This window comes from Chanodichthys erythropterus, chromosome 24, assembly GCF_024489055.1.
Source record: "Chanodichthys erythropterus isolate Z2021 chromosome 24, ASM2448905v1, whole genome shotgun sequence".
In the NCBI taxonomy this organism is placed as follows: domain Eukaryota; kingdom Metazoa; phylum Chordata; class Actinopteri; order Cypriniformes; family Xenocyprididae; genus Chanodichthys; species Chanodichthys erythropterus.
This window is the reverse complement of record NC_090244.1, coordinates 5,421,802-5,444,398: the sequence shown is the minus strand read 5'-3', so window position 1 is coordinate 5,444,398 and position 22,597 is coordinate 5,421,802. Positions and strand designations below refer to the sequence as shown.

At 39.5% G+C, this 22,597-nt stretch overlaps 1 protein-coding gene across 1 annotated transcript in view; it reads right to left on the bottom strand.

The window, feature by feature from the left end:
• Positions 1–22,597, bottom strand: part of cspg4 (chondroitin sulfate proteoglycan 4) — a 66,544-nt gene that overhangs the window by 20,672 nt on the left and 23,275 nt on the right. Inside the window, exons 2-3 of the mRNA XM_067380295.1 lie at positions 6,646–6,809; positions 1,620–5,162 (exon numbers count right to left, since the gene is read on the bottom strand). Coding sequence (XP_067236396.1) covers positions 1,620–5,162; positions 6,646–6,809 — 3,707 coding nt within the window. The remainder of the gene's footprint in view (positions 1–1,619; positions 5,163–6,645; positions 6,810–22,597) is intronic.

Below are 22,597 nucleotides of genomic sequence, written 5' to 3'. Positions count from 1 at the left end.
GCTTAAATCTTAGAGCAATATTAACATAATTTAAAAACACATAAAATGTTTTGATATATTTAATGGCTCTGAATGGTACATTGGAGAAAACTTGAGCTGATATCATATTTGAGATTTATGCCAACCCCACTATTTAACATGTGATAAATCCCAGAAATACCCAGAGAAAAAAGTAGCAAAGATATAAATCAATGTCAGGCACTCACAAATGTCCTAATGAATCTAAGTGGAGACTGTTTCCTCTATGGCAACACTTGGGTAATTACTGAAAGTACGCTCAATGGAGCGTTAACAATATAGCATATCTAGAACCACTGCAGAGGCCTTTTTCTAAAACACATATTTTGCAAATAAATGCAAAACAGCTCCTGAATAGATTTATGAGCCTAGCATTCGGGGATTTTGGGAGAAGTGTTCTTGCGGTTCTGGAACCTTCCACAACTGTAATACAACAGCTGTTGAACACAAATTATCATTAAGGACTGTTGGAGAACTTTGTAAATTGATCTTAATATTTATGCAATATGTGAGGTGTTTGTCATGTATTTTACAAGTGAAATTAATATGTTTCTTTTCTATTCTATTGTATTCATGTAAAAGACATACAGTACTTTGCTCTTTAAAATTGGCCAAACATTGAAATCACTGGCTTTTTGCCTTTGAATAAAAACTTGATATGAAATATGACTTTCATGGTCTCATTCCTGAAACACAAGTAGAGCAAATTTCCTTTTAATACATTCATAAAACCATTTATGTGTAAACTGTTGAGTTGAATTTGGTAACTGTACTTTTTTGCAGTAGTCAATAATTTATGAAATTTAAGTATTGAAAGAAAAAAACAGTGTTCAAAACTATTAGTGTTGTCAAAAATACTGACTTCGATACCAAGTCGTTACTGGAATTTTAAAAATGTGATGCTTTGAGCGCTGTTGAGCGGATTCGTAAACACTTCTGATTGGCCATTGTGTTGACGCACTCAACAGATATGTCTGTGATTGCCTTCAATGGTCAACGCTCGGGAGCATTTGAAAGCACATGAAAGTGTTTGAAAGCATTTTAAGAGTGGGAGCGGGAGCGTTTGAAAGCTGGCGTCTACAGCGGCCTGCTTTCAAACACTCCCGTGCGTATCTGTGTAAGCGCTCGGCAAAGAGTGTCACTGATGTCTATTTACATTGATGTCTTTAATGTTTTTGAAGCGTTGATCATTGTAGCCAATCACAGACATATCTGATGAGCGTGTGAACACAATGACCAATCAGAATCCGCTCAGCAGCGCTCATAACGGCACATTTTTAAAATTTCAGTACCGACTTGGTATCGAAGTCGGCACTTTTGACAACACTAAAAACTATTTGTGCCATACCCTGATTCACTATGGTAAGCCTAGAATAATGATTCAGATATTGAGCAGAAACGTGCAATTTTATGTTTAAACCACAGATGACAATAGAGATGTAAAATTTTAAGAACAGTTTTACACAGGTTTACACTTAAATCTCTTTTTTTTTTTGATTTGTACTTCAAACAAGGAAAATATCTTGTCAAAAATAATTGCCAACAGTGTAAGAAAATTAATTCATATTTTTCCTAAATACGTTTAAGAAATTTAGCCTTACCTTGAGATGGGTTTGGTCAATAACAGAGTGCTCCCCTTCATATGCAATGACCACCTTGTTTGACACAATCTGCGGCTCTGACAGGTAACCTTGCTTGAATATCTTAATCTTGAAAGTGCCCTGTGTGGACCAACCCTTAGCTTGCACAGTGAAGGCAAATGAATCTTTTGAGCTAAGGCTCTGGTCGTTGTGTTCGTAGGAAACCACACCCTTAGTCAGGTCCTCTTGTGTAAATGTGGAAGATTCAATTCCACTGACTATAATCCTACCATCACTGGGAGCAGAAGTCACATCATAAATGATCTCAGCTGCACTTCTGATGTCCATGTTGGTCTCTGCACTTAACAGACTGGTGTTCAGCGTCTTGGTGCTACCGTGGTCCATGACCACCATGGTATTGTTGGCTATACGTAGATAAGGGTCACCTGCTTGCACCTGAAGTACAGTTGTGGCCTTGTGCAAACCATCAGATACTTGAAGTTGGAATCGCTCACGATCTGCCCCATGGTGGACAAACAAAACCTTCCTGTCCCTCAGGTCAGCCTGGGTAAAGCGGTAGAGAGGCTGTGTTGGGTCTACTGAGGAGACGATGTTTCCTGAAAGAATTCCCACTCTCGCATAAACTAGTTGGGTGTCATTAAAGTCAGAATCATCGTCTTTGTACAGAATGTCATTGGTGGTTAATAAACGCTGGCCATTTCTGACAACATTAAAAGGTTTGTGAATTATCCTTTGAGGCTCATGTTCATTCCTGGACTGTATTGCAATGTTAAACACTCCCTTCAGTACCTCATGACCCTCATCTTGTCCACCATTGCCACCTCTTGAATCAAAAGCCAGAAAGTTAAACTGGTCATAGCTTGTTTTTGATCCATCATGTTTGTAAATCAGCCTGTTCAAAGAAAGATCCTCATTGCTAAAGACCCGAATTGCACCCTCAAATCTTTGCTCACCGGGTGGAGAGTCTCTGATAAGACGACCATATTTGGGATCTTGTGTTATTCTGTACACAAAGTCTGTTGAAGTGGAGGTTTGAACCCAGAGATATTCTTTATTTATGATGTTTTCTTTACCTTCCAGCACAACAAGTCTCTCGTTGGTTAGGAAAGGAGCATCAGAATCAGCCTTGATTTTGATCGGAAAAGTGTATTCTCTGGAGTACTGGTCCTTTGCGAATACTTTGAACTGGAACTGATCCTCAGAGTCAACTGCTCTGCGGACACGAGGGCTGTAACTGATGAAACCATCCAAAATGTCTTGTTGGGTAAAGGTATCACCCTCAGACAAGTCTTTATCAAGCAACATCAAGACTCCCTGGGCTGGGCATTTCAGAATCACGTACTGGACAGTTCTTGAATCAGTTTGGCCTGTCCCCACAAAAGCTTGTAATTGCTCAGGCTTAATGACCTTTTGCTGCCCATCTTCAACTTCCAGAGGAACCATTTTAGCTATTCCCACAACGGCAGGTATGATCTTGATGATAAATCTGTTGTCTGGGAGAATGACCTGTCCGAGCTGTGCATTGAAGTGAATAAACTCGGTCTCTGTGCTGCTGTGATCGGCTGTGAGGTTGGGAATGTATTTCAGTCGGTTCTGCTCGAGATCAGACTGATGAAATAGTGTGACTCTTTTTGGTACCCCATTGTCTGATATCAACTGCAGTTCTCCAGATAGAAGTGGTTGAGTGATATTATAAACAACATCTCCAGTTTTTGGAGTTGCAGAAATGGCCAGATTTTGTATTCCAATAGGGGCACTGCTATCCCAAGTGATCATGAGGCCAGTATTTGTAACCAGACTAATCTGTGGCTGGGTGATGAGCAACTTAAATGTGCTTGACTGGCTAACCAAATCTCCATCTGAAACCTGCAGGGTAAGTCCTGTCACTTCTCCTCCCCTGTGAATGTAGTAGATATTTCCTTCTTTCAGTTGTCTACAGGTGAATTCTTGTAGACCTACTCCTGGCTGTTGAGCATTCTCCAGATATCCAGCAGAAGTAGGGTCCGAAGTGACTGTGACCTTGAGTTCATCACAACGATTATCCGAGTCTGAGATTTTGATGAGATTTGGACTTAAACGTGTGCGCCCATTAGCTGTGATTGAGATGTCACCTGCACTGAGCTGAGGGATGTCATTGACAGGGATGATCTCCACTGGTAGCACATATTGGTGTGCAACACTCAAGCACTCAGGGAGATTCGTTCCATGTGCAATGACCTCCAGTTGGATTTGATCTCCATACTTTTCATTGCCATTATGGAGATACTTGATTTTCTTGTTGACAACATCCAGAAGGGTAAACTTCTTTGAGTGTCTTGAGTTCATATCAATCTGTCCATACCAGGGATTGTTAAGCAGAGTAAAGATGATCTGAGATTGACGAACACCTGCAGAGTTTAGGTTAAATGTTGGGTTTAGGTTTACAATGTCGACAAAGGCCTCTCCACCCTCAGAAACTAGCAGAGGAGTGATGTCCAAAAGTTTGGAAACATTGTGGAACATCTCTGGTAAGTCCTCAGTAGAGAAACAATGTCTTCCATCAATATTGACATCAAAGTGTGTTATTACTGGAGGTGAAGTTGTTGACTCCAAATCATCATCATAAGTAGAATAATCAAATTCCCCTTCACATTTCACATGAATGTCTTTAGTTATCAGAGCGTCCTGCAGGCTTCTGCCTTTCTGATTCACCTTGATTTCTCCTAAACATCCAATAAAAGACTCAGTTGTGATCTCCTCCTCCACACGAGTCAAAAAGTCATCTTGAAACACATCCTTCATCTTCCTTTGAATGCCTCCCAGGTATAGGTTCCCCACTAGATCCAGCTTTTCAGTCTCATTAAGAGGTTGTGAAACCAGTTGACTGTCCACATTTATCTGGAACTCGTTAGGCTCAATCTGAATGGTTACCCTGTGCCACTGATCGTCATCCACTTTGACTTCCACATTGTCCAGCACATACATCCCACTTCCCAGGTCGATTACACCTTTCAAGAACCCTCCTGCCATTCCAACTGCAATGAAGTCTGCCTGGTGTCCTGGGTGGAAGAGCAACAAAGCATCCTCAATTGTCGTCTTCATAAGCATCTCCAGACTACGGGAGCCTGAGCTAGGTTTGGTCCAGGTAGGAAAAGAAATGAATGAGTCTGGGCTGATAAAGCTTGTGGTGTCTTCATCGCCTGCCTCAAACTCGCTGCTGCAGGTCTCCTTGGTGTCATAGCATAGTGGAGTTGCTGTAGCTAGAATATCGAAGTCATAAGATTCAAATACAACATTGCTCATGCACCCACGTAGGGAGGGCACAGCTGTGCTCAGGTACTCCACTTCCAGGTCTCTCACGCCTCCAAGGAACACGCCCTGGTCAATGTTCAGGTCCTCATCTGTACCCTCCATTGGGATGAAGGTTGTGTACAGGTTGTCCACAACCATAGTGAGTTTGGAGTCTTTCAGAATGAGAGACACATGATGGTCCAGAAGGTTACTGAGTTGGAGACCCATGGAGGAGGCCAGAACCTTTTCTCCGGATCCCATGTCAATCCTAGCCTGTAAAGAGACACACAGAAACAAATGATTAAACAGCAAAAGTGGCTGTTAAAAATAAGAAGTAAGTGACTTTTATTACAAGTTTCTGCCATGATGTTAGGGCAGAGGTCTTCAACCCTGCTCCTGGGGACCCACTGTCTTGCAGAGTTTAGTTCCAACCCTAATCAAACACACCTGAATTATCTAATCCTGCTCTTCAAGATTGCTCAAAAACACACAGCAGATGTGTTAAAGCAGGTTGGAAATAAAGTTTGCAGGATAGTGGGTCCCCAGGAGCAAGGTTGAAGACCTCTCTGTTAGGGTGTTGTGAGTGGTTAGCAGTGCACTGTTGTGCAGTTTCTAAGCTGTGTTTGTAGTACATTGCTATGCAATTGTAAGATATTCTGAATTGTTTCTAGGGGTATCATTTAAAGTAACATTCATGTCTGTATCACAAATGTGCCGGAGGAATTGCACGCTTAAAAGGTTAATACTTGTCCTTGTTAGGAATAGGGTTTGTTCAAGGGTTTGGGGTTTCTTTGCTCCACCTGTAAATCTTATCTTAATGTTTTTTTGCAATTTTACATCTCAGGTACATTTATCTTGTTTAGACATTTTACTACAAAACAAGACAAAGGTACTGACTATGACAATGATTTTTCACAGTGCATTATACATGCATCCAATTGTGAAATTTGATACAGGCTTTGCTGGATCAGCCTACTATTTCAAACACTGTGTAGGCACTTACACTGAAAATATCACAGATCTCATTTCAGATCTGCAGCCTCCAAAGATGAAAAAAGTAAATCTGAATGAATTGAATATGTCAGTAGAAATGCGTTTTTAATGACAAATCCTGCCACCGATGAAATGGTCTTGGTACCGTTTCATATAGCAGCATAATGCAGGCAGTTTGAGCGTCTGTGTTTATCTGTGCGGAGCGGGAGCCATTTTCTAGGGAGGCGACAGATGAAGAATAAATATCTCAGAGCAAACCAGTAACTCATTCTAGCTGTGGAAGCTTTTTCCATGTGTTGAGCTGAAAAACTGTGACGATCCTGTCATAGTGGAGCTGGAAGCGAATGTGAGTCATCCCTCTCACCACAAACCAAACGGCTGCTTCTCAAAAACTCACAAGAGATTTTCTCAGTGTGTGGCTCATTCTGGGGGCCTGAAATCTTGAAGGGCCATGAGAAAATACTGGAGTTTGTATTTATTTGTGTAGTCAGTATGGGTTTATAATCTGCAGTTTGAAGAATTGCACCCTGTGCTCTCTGATTTTGCCAAATCTGATCTCTGTCTTTAGTGCATAAATAGTAATTTACAATCCATAAGCAATTTAACACATAAAAAGCATTCAGACTGACAGTGAATTACAGCAACAAAACTACTAGAAGTCATCTAATGTAAATGAGTTGACTTTAGGTCACATGCATGGTAGTTGCTGATCGAAAAGTTTATAATCTACCCTTGAAGGATTTGAACCCAAAATGTATCTCACCTGTAATCTGCCATTGTAGAGCTCCAACGAGAGGTAATCTCTGTGTCCCGCTGCCAGTAGGAGCAGGCCGCTTCGTCTGCCTGTTTTAAATTGGAGCGATACTTCAAAACTTGACAGGTCCTGAATGGCATCTATTCGACAGTAGCTGTCCCCAAAATAGGAAGCTGCAAACACAGAAAGAGAAAGATTTTTTTTTATATATTAGAAATATTTTAATGATGACATGCACCATTAGCGTGTGAATTTGGAAGTGGGAAGGCACACAGCAGATGGAGGTTTGAATTGAAAACTTTTCCAGCTGTCTTGTCAGCTGTTGTGTAGAAAAGACAGTGTTCTGGAGAGTTCCAGCTTTGGCCCCTTGAGAATGTTTATATAACTTCTTTGCTGTAGGATTCCCAGAGCTTAGTGTAGAAATGTTCAGCTGTATGTTAATGTAGGCTAGCCACCTGCCTTGGACTGCAAATTAGATTTTTTTCTCAATTGCTTTTACTTCTTTATTAAATCATACACACATCACTCCTGGGCCGTATGTCAAGGAGATCCCCATTCGACTGGTTTTCAGGGGCCAAATAAACAGTATCTACACAACGATTACATTTTATGGCCAGACTCATTGGGAAACCCCTCCATGGAATTATGGAACAGATCCAGAAATGGAACATTCTCACAGGAACTATGGTCAGACATCTTGGTAGAGGGTCAGGAGTCAGTTTATGACTCATTTATTCCCTTATCCCAGATCATTTACATTTTTTTCCCTCTCCTTGATAAAAATGTACCATGATTACATTAGTAATATACTATTGTTACACAACAAAAACATCACATATTAACTTATTATGGTTTTAAAGAAAGTAGTAGCAAGTACTGATCAAATTTACTATGGTAAATTTCTGCCCATGATAAATTAAGGTTAAAAATACTTCAGAAACATCACAATGATTCATTCATTTGCATTTAAGGGTTAGTTCACCCAAAATTATCCCATGATTTACTGGGATAGGTGTATATGACCATCTTTTTTCAGACGAACACAATCGGAGATATATTTAAAAATATCCTTGCTCTTCCAAGCTTTATTATGGTAGTGAATGGGGATAATAAAGGTAATCCATACGGCTTCAGTGGGTTAATAAAGGCCTTCTGATGCGAAGTGATGGGTTTTTGTAAGAAAAATATCCATATTTAAAACTTTATAAATTCAAATAACTAGCTTCTGGTGGAGGACCGTATGCATACTGCGCAAGCTGACTTACGCCACAAGAGTAACCCCCTGACGCAAAGTATGACGCAGGATGTTGGAGTATCGTAAGCTTAGACGTCTCTCGCGGTTCAAACAAATGGTCATTGCGTCATGCGTCGTGTCAGAGGTTACTCTTCCACCGCAAATCAAATCGTACGGCCTTCTGGTGAAAGGTGCCCTAGAATTAAAAATTTAATTTATCTTGGCATAGTTGAATAACAAGAGTACATGGAAATGACATACAGTGAGTCTCAAACACCATTGTTTCCTCCTTCTTATATAAATCTCATTTGTTTAAAAGACCTCCGAAGAACAGGCGAATCTCAACATAACACCGACTGTTACGTAACGGTCTGGATCATTAATATGTATGCCCCCAATATTTGCATATGCCAGCCCATGATCGAGGCATTAGACAAGGGCAGTACGTCTGGATCTGTGCACAGCTGAATCATCAGACTAGGTAAGCAAGCAAGGACAATAGCGAAAAATGGCAGATGGAGCAAAAATAACTGACATGATCCATAATAGCATGATATTTTTAGTGATATTTGTAAATTGTCTTTCTAAATGCTGTGTGAACTTTGTTTATGTTGTTTAAGGCAAGCGCGAGCTCCATGGGCGGGGAGTGGGAGAATTTAAAGGGGTCGCAGCCTGAATCGGCTCATATTTAATGATGCCCCAAAATAGGCAGTTAAAAAAATTTATTTAAAAAAATCTATGGGGTATTTTGATCTGAAACTTCACAGACACATTCAGGGGACACCTTAGACTTATATTACATCTTTTAAAAAGAGGTTCTACGGCACCTTGAAAGCTAGTTATTATAGTTAATAAAGTTTTAAATATGGATATTTTTTATATCGCTTCACATCAGAAAGCCTTTATTAATCCCCTGGAGCCATATGGATTATATTTATGATGGATGGATGCTTTTTTTTTTTTTTTTTTACTTCAAATTCTGCCCCCCTTCACAACCATTATAAAGCTTGGAGGAGCAAGGATATTTTTAAATATAGATATCTCAGATTGTGTTTGTTTGAAAGAAGATAGTCATATACACCTAGGGTGGCTTGAGTAACCCTTTAAAGGAATAGTTCACTCAAAAATAAAAAATATTCTGTCAACATTTACTTACACTTGTTGAATGAATCATTTGATCAGGTTCACAAACTAGTCTGAATGATTCATTCAGGTATCTGATTCTTGAGTTCACTCTTTTACTTGAACTCAGTTATAATAACACAGCTCAAATAACAAGAAAGATTACCAGTAAATAGTGACTTAAATTTCAATTTGTTCCTAACACAAAGCTATTGACACTTGGAAAACAATCATCTGGATGGAAAGTCTGGGTATTGGAATGACATGAACATTTTTTTAAAGTAGCCTACTTATTTATCCTAATAAATATCCTTAGAGTAGGCAGCATCTGAAATCATTCAGCAAAATTTACTATCATTAGCTAAAAGCGAACTCCTAAGTCATGGCAACCAGCCCAGTTGTGTTTCTGTTTGTTCCTCTGTACTCATGCACAAAGGAAATAAAATGATTTGAGAGAATACTCAGCATAAATAATGTTACAGTGAGCTGAATGTGCAGAAAACAATAGGAGTAAACAATTTTAATGTGCCAAAACATCTATTTTATGAACAAAGACCCTCTTTAGAGTAATTGAAACACTCATTTGCACTCCGAGTGAGTGGTGCATCAAAAGCATCAGAGATCTTCACAGTTCAGCGAAAGGTTCTCACAGATACGCCCAATATACATTCAGTCAATGCACTCCAAAAAAACAAACACATAAATCTCACCGAAAGAGCCAAACACAACGGGAGGCAGAGCAAAACACTGAGGCTTATATGATCTCTCATACAATAATCTATAATGCTGAAAAGGTTGTAACATTTAGATCTGAGCCAGCCAAAGACTGTCCACACAGATCTGAGACCCTCAGATAGCATATAAAGCAGAGAAAACCCAAAGAGGCGAGATGAATTTTAATGAAGCTACATTTATCTGAAGCCTGTTAGTCTGATTTAGTTTATATCAGTGCTCAACGACCTTTGAAACACACTAGAGATATGCAAGGGCCAGAGAGAGAATAGATGGAATTAGCTGGGAATATTTCCCTCAGCTTTACGATCATGAGATCTGTTTTTGTTGGAATATTCACGGCGCACACGGGAAGCAGAATGGGCAACTGGAGCCCGAGGACTCTGAGGTTCAATTCGTCGTCGGTGCGCACTGAGCATGCTCAGACCAGGAAAGACACAAGGGCCACAGTGAGCCCCGCCAGCATGTATGAATCTGGAACTCATTACAGCTCTTTGAGGGGATTCTAAATGGGACACATGTGTTGAAGACCCCCAACCATTCCAGAATCCAACATGCACCATACATTTAACCAAGACTCAGCTCTCATCTTTATAGGCCAGTCACGTCTCATTGCGTGCTAAAAACACAGGCGGCAGGCTTTTGTTTTTGAATGAGCATCATTATTCTGTTGGTTAGTTGATTACAATACTCCATCAGTTTAATGCAAACGGCACATCTGTCTTTACACACCAGTTATTTTAAAGAGGGGAACACTGTTTGAAAAGAAAACCCCGAGTGGAAAAATGGAGAGTGATGGCAGATTTAGACCTAAACACGGAATCTGTGTGTGCCAAAGTGGAATTACAAAATCTAATTGGCATTGGTGGAATAATAAATCCACTTAAAACCAACATGAAATCAAATTTACTGTATTAATACACCTTCCCTGGACTTTTGTCTTCATTAAAATCAATAACTTGCTTCGCCTTTAAAACGTATTTTCCGCTCATGTGATGAATCCCTCTTACTTTTCAGTCCCTTAACCTCCAAACTTTCTGTGTAATGCCCACTTTGATGAATATTGTTGAATATTCTTTTTCATTCTGGAATATCTCCGATTATGGAAGTAAAATGTGTTCATGCATTTCAAATTGTCCTTTAACGGCTACATTCCAAACTGCATGCTTCAACTATGGCCTAAAAGTACATACTTCATCGGTGATGGCAAGTATGTAGCAAGTCAGAATGCTAGTATTGGACATACTATGAATAGAAAAAATTGTTATTCACACAACCATCAGTTACACATTGTTAAACAAACTAACTCCACTTCTATAGAGTGCAACAGTTGGGTTCTGGAAGTAAAAATCCCATTAAAGTATTAGTTCACTTTAAAATGAAAATTGGCCTCTCAAGCCATCTTAGGTGTATATGACGTTCTTCATTCTGATGAACACAATCGGAGATATATGAATAAATATCCTGATGCATCGAAGCTTTATAATGGGAGTGAACATGGGTCACGAGTATGAAGCTGAAGAAAGTGCCTCCATCCATCATAAACGTACTTTACATGGCTCCGGGGGCTTAATGAAGGCTTTCTGAAGTGAAGAGGTGCATTTGTGTTACACTTATTTTTCATAAGTTAAATATGGAAGGTGGTCTACAAAGCTAGTTATTTTACTTTATAACTTGTTAAATATGGATATTTTTCTTACACAAATGCAGTGCTTCACTTCAGAAGGCCTTCATTAACCCCCTGGAGCCATGTGGAGTACGTTTATGATGGATGGATGGATGCACTTTCTTGAGCTTCATGCTAGTTGGTCCCGTTCACTGCCATTATAAAGCTTGGATGTGTCAGGATATCTACTAATATAACTCTGATTGTGTTCGTCAGAAGAAGAATGTCATATACACCTAGGATGGCTTGAGGGTGAGTAATGGGAAAATGGGTAATTTTCATTTTAAAGTAAAAAACTAATCCTTTAATTTTCTCCATAGGGGATGGATTTTTAACTATAACTTATAAACATTTAAAGACCATTTGAAGCCATCAACCCACATTGCATTTAAAGGTGCCCTAGAACTTTTTTTTAAAAAGATGTAATATAAGTCTAAGGTGTCCCCTGAATGTGTCTGTGAAGTTTCAGCTCAAAATACCCCATAGGTTTTTTTTAATTAATTTTTTTAACTGCCTATTTTGGGGCATAATTACAAAATGAGCCGATTCAGGGTGTGTGGCCCTTTAAATCTGGTGCTCCACGTCCCAAGAGCTCGCGCTTGCCTTAAACAACATAAAAAAAGTTCACACAGCTAATATAACCCTCAAAATGGATCTTTACAAAGTGTTCGTCATGCAGCACGTCTAATCGCGTAAGTACGGTGTTTATTTTGATGTTTACATTGACTCTGAATGAGTTTCAGGCTATGCTCCGTGGCTAACGGCTAATGCTACACTATTGGAGAGATTTATAAAGAATGAAGTTGTGTTTATGAATTATACAGACTGCAAGTGTTTAATAATGAAAATAGCGACGTCTCTTGTCTCTGTGAATACAGTAATAAACGATGGTAACTTTAACCACAATTAACAGTACATTAGCAACATGCTAACGAAACATTTAGAAAAACAATTTACAAATATCACTAAAAATATCATGTTATCATGGATCATGTCAGTTATTATTGCTCCATCTGCCATTTTTCACTATTGTTCTTGCTTGCTTACCTAGTCTGATGATTCAGCTGTGCACAGATCCAGACATTAATACTGGCTGCCCTTGTCTAATGCCTTGATCATGAGCTGGCATATGCAAATATTGGGGGCGTGCATATTAATGATCCCGACTGTTACGTAACAGTCGGTGTTATGTTGAGATTCGCCTGTTCTTCGGAGGTCTTTTAAACAAATGAGATTTATATAAGAAGGAGGAAACAATGGAGTTTGAAACTCACTGTATGTCTGTTCCATGTACTGAACTCTTGTTATTTAACTATGCCGAGGTAAATTCAATTTTTTGAATCTAGGGCACCTTTAACTTCTATTTTAAATAATAATTTTCAACAGTGGAATTGCTGGTGAAAAACTACATTACCCATGATCCTGCAGAGAAATCTCTACCAATCAGAGAGTCGTGAATCAAACTTCAAATATTTTTATTTATAATATGCATAAATGTAAAATACAGTGTTTCTATATATTTTAAATCAATATATTTCTCCATTATTTTTAATTCAATATGAGTTCTTCATGAGCCATAAAGCCACTAAGTACTCAGTCTTGTATCTTTGTCTTTTTGTCATATTTTCGAATCATTTTTTTGCTTAAAATCAAAGTTTGTAATGTTCATGGCTCATAACTTGTAAATGAAGACATTTTAAAAATCCTTATGGGAAAAATGAATGGCAAAAATACTGCCACTGAAAAAGTTGTTGGTAATATTAACCGGTAAGCATGCTTGGATGCACACAAAAGTGCACTGGAAATAATATTAATACACTATGATTTGCGATGCACTCAACCTAATCTTGCAAACTATGTAGCACAGACAGTAAGTGAATTGGGATGCAGTTCTGCTTTTTAAGTCACACTAATCATATGATGCTCCTATTGCTCTCGCATCCTTCGCCCTGGGAAACTGTGTGTTTGTGCATGTGTATGTCCCTGGACGTCTGCCAGGGCAGATGGCGCTGTCGTGAGGGCCGCTGCAGTCTGTATTTTTAGTGCTCAAAGGGAACTGAGTGGGTCTCTGTCTCCCCATCCTGTGAATGAATCAGACGCACCCTAGTTCCTCAAAACCCTGTCAGACATCCGGAACATTCACACGGAAGCAGAAACAACTGAATCCAGCGGAAGCAACCTGCTGTTTAATCGGCCAAACAAGACATGTGTAGAGGAACCAGACTAAAATAATCCATAATGAAGCATTTTTTCATTTTTTTTAAATCACAGTTATACTGTGTCTAGACCAAACCTCTCTGAAGGTGACCTTAACTCTCTTGCTCATTTGCCTCGCGAATGATTTGTTGTCCACGGCTGCAGTCATGGGGAATAAATGGATCTCTCCACAGATTAGCTCTGCGCCAGTAAAACGGGCCTGGACTCGATCCAGTCTCTGCACCATACACCTGCTCTTATAATATGACCGTCTGAACTTTCACCTGAGCTTTCGTCCACAAATTACATTTACACAACTCCCCCAAAAAAGAATACGGTCACTTCTGAAGAAAATGAGTCACTGAACCAGTTCTGTTTGCATTCCGCCTGCACTATTTGAACAAACACAAATAATTAATCTAAAATATCAATTTTTAAAAGCACATCTGAAAACATGGCAAACATCTTTTCATGTGTGATCTCCATGGTAACAACGAGTGACCGTTATGTTTCCTAAAACAAACCGCTGAGCTGCCGGTAAGATTAAACATAGTAAATAGCGGTTTTGCTGATGATTTGTTCCTCTGGTTATGTAGTGGCTGTGTGTGTGTGAGAGAGAGAGGGATGGTTGTAATTACATCAATCTTAAAGCTGTGTTTTACTGGAGTCTCTCTATATAGACTCTCAGCTATTTGTGGGGATCTGTTGCTATGGCAGATCAAAAACAGCCTCTGCGTTGATCAAAGCCTGTCAAGATATTATTTTACAAGAAAATAAGGATGATGACACATCAGTAAATATGTAGGCCTACCATTTTTTTCTCCCTCAAAAAGCCTATACCCTATATGAAAAATAACTATGCTTCATAACATGTTCTGATCGACACATCCTTCAAGAAATAATAAAAAACATACTTTATCCTTTCATGCATGTTTTCATTTAAGCTAAAATCATAAAAAGTACGTCAAGATATTTTTGAATATACACGAATATGAGATTTGAGTGTTATTGCTGAAAGGGAAGGTTTTCAGCAAATAACAACTTAAAAGTCATTCTAGTGCAAAAGGAGTATCCCTATTAAAGGTGCTAGAGGTCCGCTAGAGGCCTATTCAAAACAAAGGCATAGCACGGAATCTTGGGACATGTGGTCTTCACCTCAACGGACGGTGGAATAGAATTGGGATAGGACTCGGGAAGAGATCATGTTCATGTATGCGATTTTTAACGTTACTGTAGTATGAAGCAGAGCAGGAGCGAGTGTTGTGGAGCTGAACGAGGAGCTGGAGCGATTGCTCAACACACGCCTCATGAGCAGCGGGACTTTTATTATGACACAGTCGCCAGCGCCACTTCTGCTTTTACGGTCATGAGTATGAGGTAACACAGCTCTGTTTATCATATTAGATACGTTTGAGTGTGTTGAAAATGATGTTATAACGTTACTCTATGTGTTCACTCAACAAACACACCGTTTTTGTGTGTGTCTCTTTAAATGCAAATGAGCTGCTGCTCGCGGTCCGCTTTCCAGAAGAGGGCGGAGCTTTAACAGCTCGCAATTTGGTTGCTCAACAACAACAAAGCTGGAGAATCTCACGAACTTTGAGCATTGAACTTTGAGCGCTGTAACTTTGCAAATGTTGTTTATGCTCAAACAACAACATTACACACTAACTAAAGTTAAAAAAGTAAAATCACAATCAAGGACCCCTTTAATTGTTTTATTACTGAACAAATCAGCTTTTGAACGAATCAGCATTTGAAAGGATCGGTTGAGTGAATGATTCAATAATTCACACATAGGCTGAGCCTAAAACAACCCCCTATACCCTCATTCACTATTCCCTACATTAATATATCCACTAATGTAGTTCACTTGAAGGAGTGAATGAATTCGGACACTGAACACGCCAGAAGGGCTGAAATTTTGTAGTCACATTGGAGCAGCAGTTTGGAAAATGACTGGATGGATGATTCACCTGTGGCGACATCTTCTGGTCGAGAAGCGGGACTTCATTTGGAGCGTGACTCTCACAGTGCATTATGGGTATTCTCTAGAATAGTCCTTGAGCGTACACCAAGGCTGCGTCCGAAATCGCATACTACATGAGTAGGTACTACATTTGAATTTGAACGTACTTCCCGACCGTTAAAACAGTACGTTCTATATAGTATGAATATGGGTAGTATGAATGGAATTCAGACGTACTACATCCGCCATGTTAATGTTGTCACTTGTCATGCGTCGTCACAACAGCGCGCAAATTTAAATATGTCAAAGTATAATCACCTATTTAGCTAGGAAATTTTACCTCAGAATAAAAATACATCTGTGAATATCACGACAGAGGCTGATTTGAAGCAACGAAATTAAGCAATTTATTGTTAAAATGAATGCATATAAAAATACACGAGAAACAAAAGACATGAATCAATAAACAAACTTGAATACATTATATATAAATAGTGTGTAGATAGACAGAGAGGGCGAGAGAAATGCACAACATGGCCTAAATATTATATACAATATATACAAATAAATACAATGATAATAATATACATATTCTAAAAAAAAAAAACTACAAACTGTGAGCCCTATAAACTACTGCTGCCTGAATGTTGCTGTCCGTTAAGTTTTCTAATCTCATTAAACTGCTTAACAACGAACGTCTCCGTTAAATAAAACAGTGTCAACAAGCGGATGTAACGTTATCTCGACCTGTTGGTTAGCTTGATGTGCTGTCAGTAATAATGATTAAACATCTTTTTACAACCGACTCTTAATCTTCTCATTACATTGTTTAAACTTTCAATAAGTCAGCCGTTTACTTACATTATGTTAAACAAGTGCAATTTAACCACAACAAACAGTTTTTCCCTGAGGAAATGAAGGACTTGAATGAGCCGCATATCGCCGCTTTCCGCCATTTTTGAATTATGAAGAATCATCTCTCCTGTGGCATCACAGGATAGCGCAGCGTCCATCGAATGCCTACTACAGAATTCGGGCGGAAGCAGTAGGTCATCCGGGTACTTCTCGCCTACTGTTTTTCGAATACTATGAATTCGGACATACTACTCGCCTCGCATACTGTTTTTCGCATACTATATAGTAGGGAAGTATGCGATTTCGGACGCAGCACAAGTCCCTTTAAGACAAGTCATTTCACTCGGCGGCCATCTTTGAAACGCCTCTCGGGCATCCTGGGCATCATGCAATATCTTTGAATGGGGAAACATCAAATTCTCCAAAACTGTTCGCCAACCTTACGATTAAATTTCATATTTGAAATCACCAATGAAATCTAACAACAACCGGCTCATAAATTTAGTTTCTAAACGCTTGTATCATGACAAAAAGCTGTATTTTTCAGGCTGGATCAAGCTAATGCGCAGACCTAAATGCGCGTCTCTTCGGAGGCGCGCGTCTGACTGTTTCTATAGAAACCAGTGATTCTAACGGCTGCTGCAGTGATGCGATGACTTTACCAGTCGGCGATTGGCTCTTATTTATAAGGCAGGACTTATTCCGCCATATTGCGCGTTACACTTTCTCCAATTCAAAACAATACGAGTGACACATCTTGTGTTATTCTATAGTCTTTGGCGTACATCAGTTGTACACTCGTTATTGCAGTGCATTGTGGGATTGAATGAGTGCACTTGATAATGTCCACAATGGTTTCAAACACCACTACAAATGACTGTCCCCTCAAAGGGTATTGGGGGCGATTTTGGACACAACCATACATAACAACCATAGTCAGTAGTTTCGTTCGTGAATGAATCGGTTGAGTAAATAATTAATTCTTAAAGACAGTTGCTTGTTGCCACCTAGTGGCTTAACGATGTAACCTGCAGAAAATGCACTAATTAATCTCCAGCAATAATACAAGAGCATACTAGCATATTACTCTTAGTATTCTTGCATTTATTTAGTGTATGTCATTAGTATATGTCTACAGTATATATTCCATAAATATTATTAAACAAATCTAGTTTTCCATGATTTGGCCCCTTTAAACTTAGTAGTTTTTCTTACAGAGGATTTGAAGTTTTGAAAGTGCTTTTTGGATGCTATCAGAGATTATTCCATGAGCTGAGCTGAAGATGTTTCTCAGGGGTAACGTCAGACAAAAGCTGTTTTACAGAACCCTGAGCACATGTAACTGAACTCAAATGTACTGTTGACCCACAGAGGTTTGACTCTATTCCCTTCCCTCACATTTCACTCAGATATCGCTCCTCTTTTCTCTCAAACGCACGCTCAGGGGGAATTACTGCACCGTTTCCACATCACGCTGCTGAAACTGATATTAATTAAACCATCTCAACCTTTACATACAAAAAGCGTGCACACATTCTCACACATATGAGAGCCAGCCATGCATGAGAAATCACCACTCTGTGCTTAAACATGAAGCGTAATTGCAGATGTGCCTAAAACACACTGAATGCAAACAGAGGAGAGACAAAAGTGATTATAAGAGGCTGAGAAGAGTCTTCTGTGTTCTGTGTGAGTGGCAAAACACTGAACGTGTTTATACTGTTAAAGAACAAATACTTAAAGGAGTCATTTCATGCTAAACAAGAATTACAAGAATTAACAGTTTGAAAACTGAGGAAATACTCTTAACGTTCACAATCGATCCGTAAATTGAGTATTTAAAGGGGTGTTTGATTATGATTACTCTTTTTTAACTTTAATTAGTGCGTAATGTTGCTGTTTGAGCTTAAACAACATGCTCAAAGGGGGATATTTTCTTTTACAGAAATCACTGTTTAAGCACTACAACAAACGGCTGGTAGGGACTACAACAAACCCCGCCCCCCAGAACACAGAACAAATGGGGTGAGGCCATGTTGGGCTGCTTTAGAGAAGAGGAAGAGTTGTTGTAGTGTTATTGCCACCATTTTACGCCGGACCGCTTCACAAACGAGGGTCAATTCAACACTGGATTTGCACAAAAGATTAACATGACGGCACATGCTAGTCGATGAGTTGAATCAAACTCCACAGCAGCTACATAAATTTATCCACTAACCATTCAGAAACGTCCTAAACGTCCTTCTTCCTGAGTCTCTCCATCAGTGTCGACTCCGTTTTGAACAATGTAAGGCTGAACACCGTTACTGACAATCCTCATTTTGGCTGCGTGAGATTCTCCAGCTTTGTTGTTGTTGAGCAACTGAAGCACGAGCTGTTAAAGCTCCGCCCTCTTCTGGAAAGGGGGCGGGGAGCAGCAGCTCATTTGCATTTAAAGGGACACACACAAAAACGGCGTGTTTTTGCTCACACCCAAATAGGGGCAAATTTGTGGGGGATTTTGAGCTGAAACTTCACAGACACATTCTGGAGACGCCAGAGACTTGTGAAAAGGGGCATAATAGGTCCCCTTTAACAACTTGGTATTACTCATTTCACATGTGAAAAGTTCATAACAGAGGTCTTTTACATGTATATTTACATATTTAGTCTGTTTAATTCATTCTAACGGTAGGTGAGAGTAAGAAAAGTGGTCATGATAGCTAAATTAAAGGCATTTTTGGTGCAAGAAAGCTATAATAAGTGGACTCAAGTGGCCTTGATGATGCCATCAAAAAGATAAGTCGTTTTAAAGCAGAGACATTACATTTTAATGAAAGTTTTCATTTTTCTAATCACAAGCACTGATGAATCTCGCATAATAAGACCAAGAAGAACGTCTTAAAACAGAAATGCATTTGTGTGCTAGAAACCATGCATGTTTGATCCTAAAGGTCAGAGCTCTGGATTCTGCTGCTGAACAGGAAGTGGGGGAAGGTAAAAGGTACGAGGGGTACATGAGCATCTGGAGAGAAAAACTCCTCACAATTCAATTCCAAATTTTTTCTTCTCTCACTCCGCTCAGTGAATAAAACGACCCAGAAAATGTGTCTTAATGTGCAGACGTCATAAACGACTGTTATTGCGCTCCACAGGAGCTGAGGCCCATGTTTGGTTTGCAGTAGCTCATGTCCAGAGAACGAGGGAACAAGCTGAATTATTTTCCCTAGCGTACACGTAGCACTTTCAGATGCTCCCAGTAGAATATTTAGAAGCTGACGTTAGATTCACCGCAGCAGTGCGAGAAAATGCCCCGTTGGCATGATGTCACCTGCATGCAAAAGGGAGATACTGGCTGCGTCTGAAATCACATACTCTCTTGAGTAGGTACTTATTTTGAATAGGCAATTACTTCACAACTGTGAAAAAAAGTACTAGTATGAATGTGTGTAGTATGATAGTAATTCGAACATACTAGATTTGACATGTTGTCACTGTGACCTACCAGCATCAGTTGCATTGCTTCACTGCCATTCACAAATCCTCTCACGTGGCCTCATGGGATAGAAAAGTGTCCATCAAATGCACACTTCAAAATCTCACCAGAAGTAGTAGGTCATCAGAGTCATTTTTGCCTACTCCTTATATATATATACTTTTTTCGTCACATAGTGTTTTTCGCCTACTATATGGTAAGGAAGTATGTGATTTCAGATGCAAATCTCACAGTCTGTGAATGGAGTTCTTGGCCGGATGCTTCTTTCTGACCTTAAAACATGACCTTTGACTCCTGGCCTGCCGCAGTGTCGAGAAACAGTCCCATGGGAGCAAACCTCCCAAACTTCCTTTAACTCAAGTTCTGCAGCTTTCAGACCGAGCATGAGTTGAGTGACAATGTATTTTCCTTGCAAAAGAGAACAATCACAATGCATTTAACATCCATTATGGCAACTATTTCCAAGAATATAATCATTAAGATTGTGAAAAGTATGCTAAGGCAGCTTAAAGCAATTTCTATATACTTAAGTATATACACATGCACTCCAGTAATGTTTTTTTTATAAAAGCTACTTAAATATCCTAATTGAACTAAGGCCTAATCCTGTCTTAATCTAAGCCCTGTCTTTGAAACCAGGCCTTAGTGTGATTTAAACAAATCCCTAATCCTAAATATTAAAATTAGGGCACATTACCCATCCCGTTGTGCTGCAGACATGCGTTAGCTCAAATTGTGATGCTTGTTGAGGAGAGGTTTGCAACTGCTTTTCTTAGTTATCTTTCTTTTTCTTCTGTTGGACGATAAAACGGGCAAAAAAATAAACCTACTTTTGTTTTTTCACAAAGTTGATTAATATTATTTTCCCTCTTCAAGTGGCCTTGTGTTTCGTTTCGGAGATGGAGAAGATTATTATTATTATTATTTGATTGAAGATTATGAAAGCACTTTTTTTTCTTTTAAAAAGACATGCACTGCTTATTTGCACACAAAATAAAACCAGAAACCTTGATTAAGGAAATAAGTAGTACTGATTTCGATTTCATGAAGCCTTTAAAGGAGCTGTGCTTGAACACAGATGTGTTACATAACCATTGTGTAAATATTGACTCTCGATGTATATCGTCATGTGGGGAACACGTCGAACAACGCAAGCCTTGTGCTGTTAGCATGAGGTCAATTCCTGATTTCTATCAACTCGTTGCATGAAACACTTCATTCAGCTACCAATCTCTCACATAAATCACCTCATTAGTGTAGTTGTGGAGCGATTTAAACACTGACAACTGAACCTTTATGCTTGTAAATGTACGTGTGTGTGTGTTTGTGTGTGCAGGAATTCCTCTGGGCTGTAAGAATAAGTGCTGGTGTTTGATCAGAGAGGCCGATCTGACACCCAGAATTCACACACATATTTGTTTTTCTGTAATTGTGGGGACTTTCCACGTTTTATACTAAACTAATAATATTTTCTGTCCCCTAACTCAACCCCTAAACCTCAAACAAACACTTCGGCACTCTGCATTTAGCCTATATTTCTGCACAACTAGACGGTTGTCACATTGATGTGGTGTTCTGAGTGGTCACTAGAATGTTGCTAGGTGGTTGCCAGGGTGTTGCTATGCTGTTGCTAGAGGGTTTTGAGGTGTTAACCCTTGTCTGGGTGTCACTATGCATTTGCTATGATTTCTGAGTGTTTATCTCATTGCTATGCAGTTGCTGTGGTGTATTGAGCAGTCACTAGGATGTTGCTAGGTGGTTGCCTGGTTGTTTCTATGTGGTTTGTAGAGGGGTTTGATGTGATATCCCTTGCTGGGTTAACCCTTGCATTTGCTATGGTGTTCTAAGAGTTTTTTTTTCTTTCTCACTGCTATACAGTTGATGTGTTGTTCTGAGCGGTCACTAGGATGTTGCTAGGTGGTTGCCAGGGCGTTGCTATGCAGTTGCTTGAGGGTTTTGAGTTGTTAACCCTTGCCTGGGTGTCACTATGTATTTGGTATGGTGTTCTAAGAGTTTTTTTTTTTTTTAATCTCACTGCTATGTAGTTGCTGCGGTGTTCTGAGCGATAACTAGGATGTTGCTAGGTGGTTGCCAGGGTGTTGCTATGCAGTTGCTATGTTGTTCTGAGTATTGTTTATCTCATTGCTATGTAGTTGCTGTGGTGTTCTGAGCGATAACTAGGATGTTGCTAGGTGGTTGCCAGGGCACTGCTATGCGGTTTCTAGAGTGTTTTGAGGTGTTAACCCTTACCTGAGTGTTGCTATGCATTTGCTATGTTGTTCTGAGTGTTTTTTTTTATCTCATTCATTGCTATGCAGTTGCTGTGGTACTCCGAGCAGTCACTAGGATGTTGCTAGGTGGTTACCAGGGTGTTGCTATACAGTTGCTAGAGGGTTATGATGTGTTAACCCTTTTCTGGGTGTCACTATGCATTTGCTATATTGTTCTGAGTGTTTTTGTCTCAATGCTATACAGTTGCTGTGGTGTTCTGAGTGGTCACTAGGATGTTGCCAGGGTGTTGCTATACAGTTGCTAGAGGGTTTTGAGGTGTTAACCCTTGCCTGAGTGTACTATGCATTTGCTATGTTGTTCTGAGTGTTTTTTTTTTTATCTCATTCATAGCTATGCAGTTGCTGTGGTACTCCGAGCAGTCACTAGGATGTTGCTAGGTGGTTACCAGGGTGTTGCTATGCAGTTGCTAGAGGGTTATGA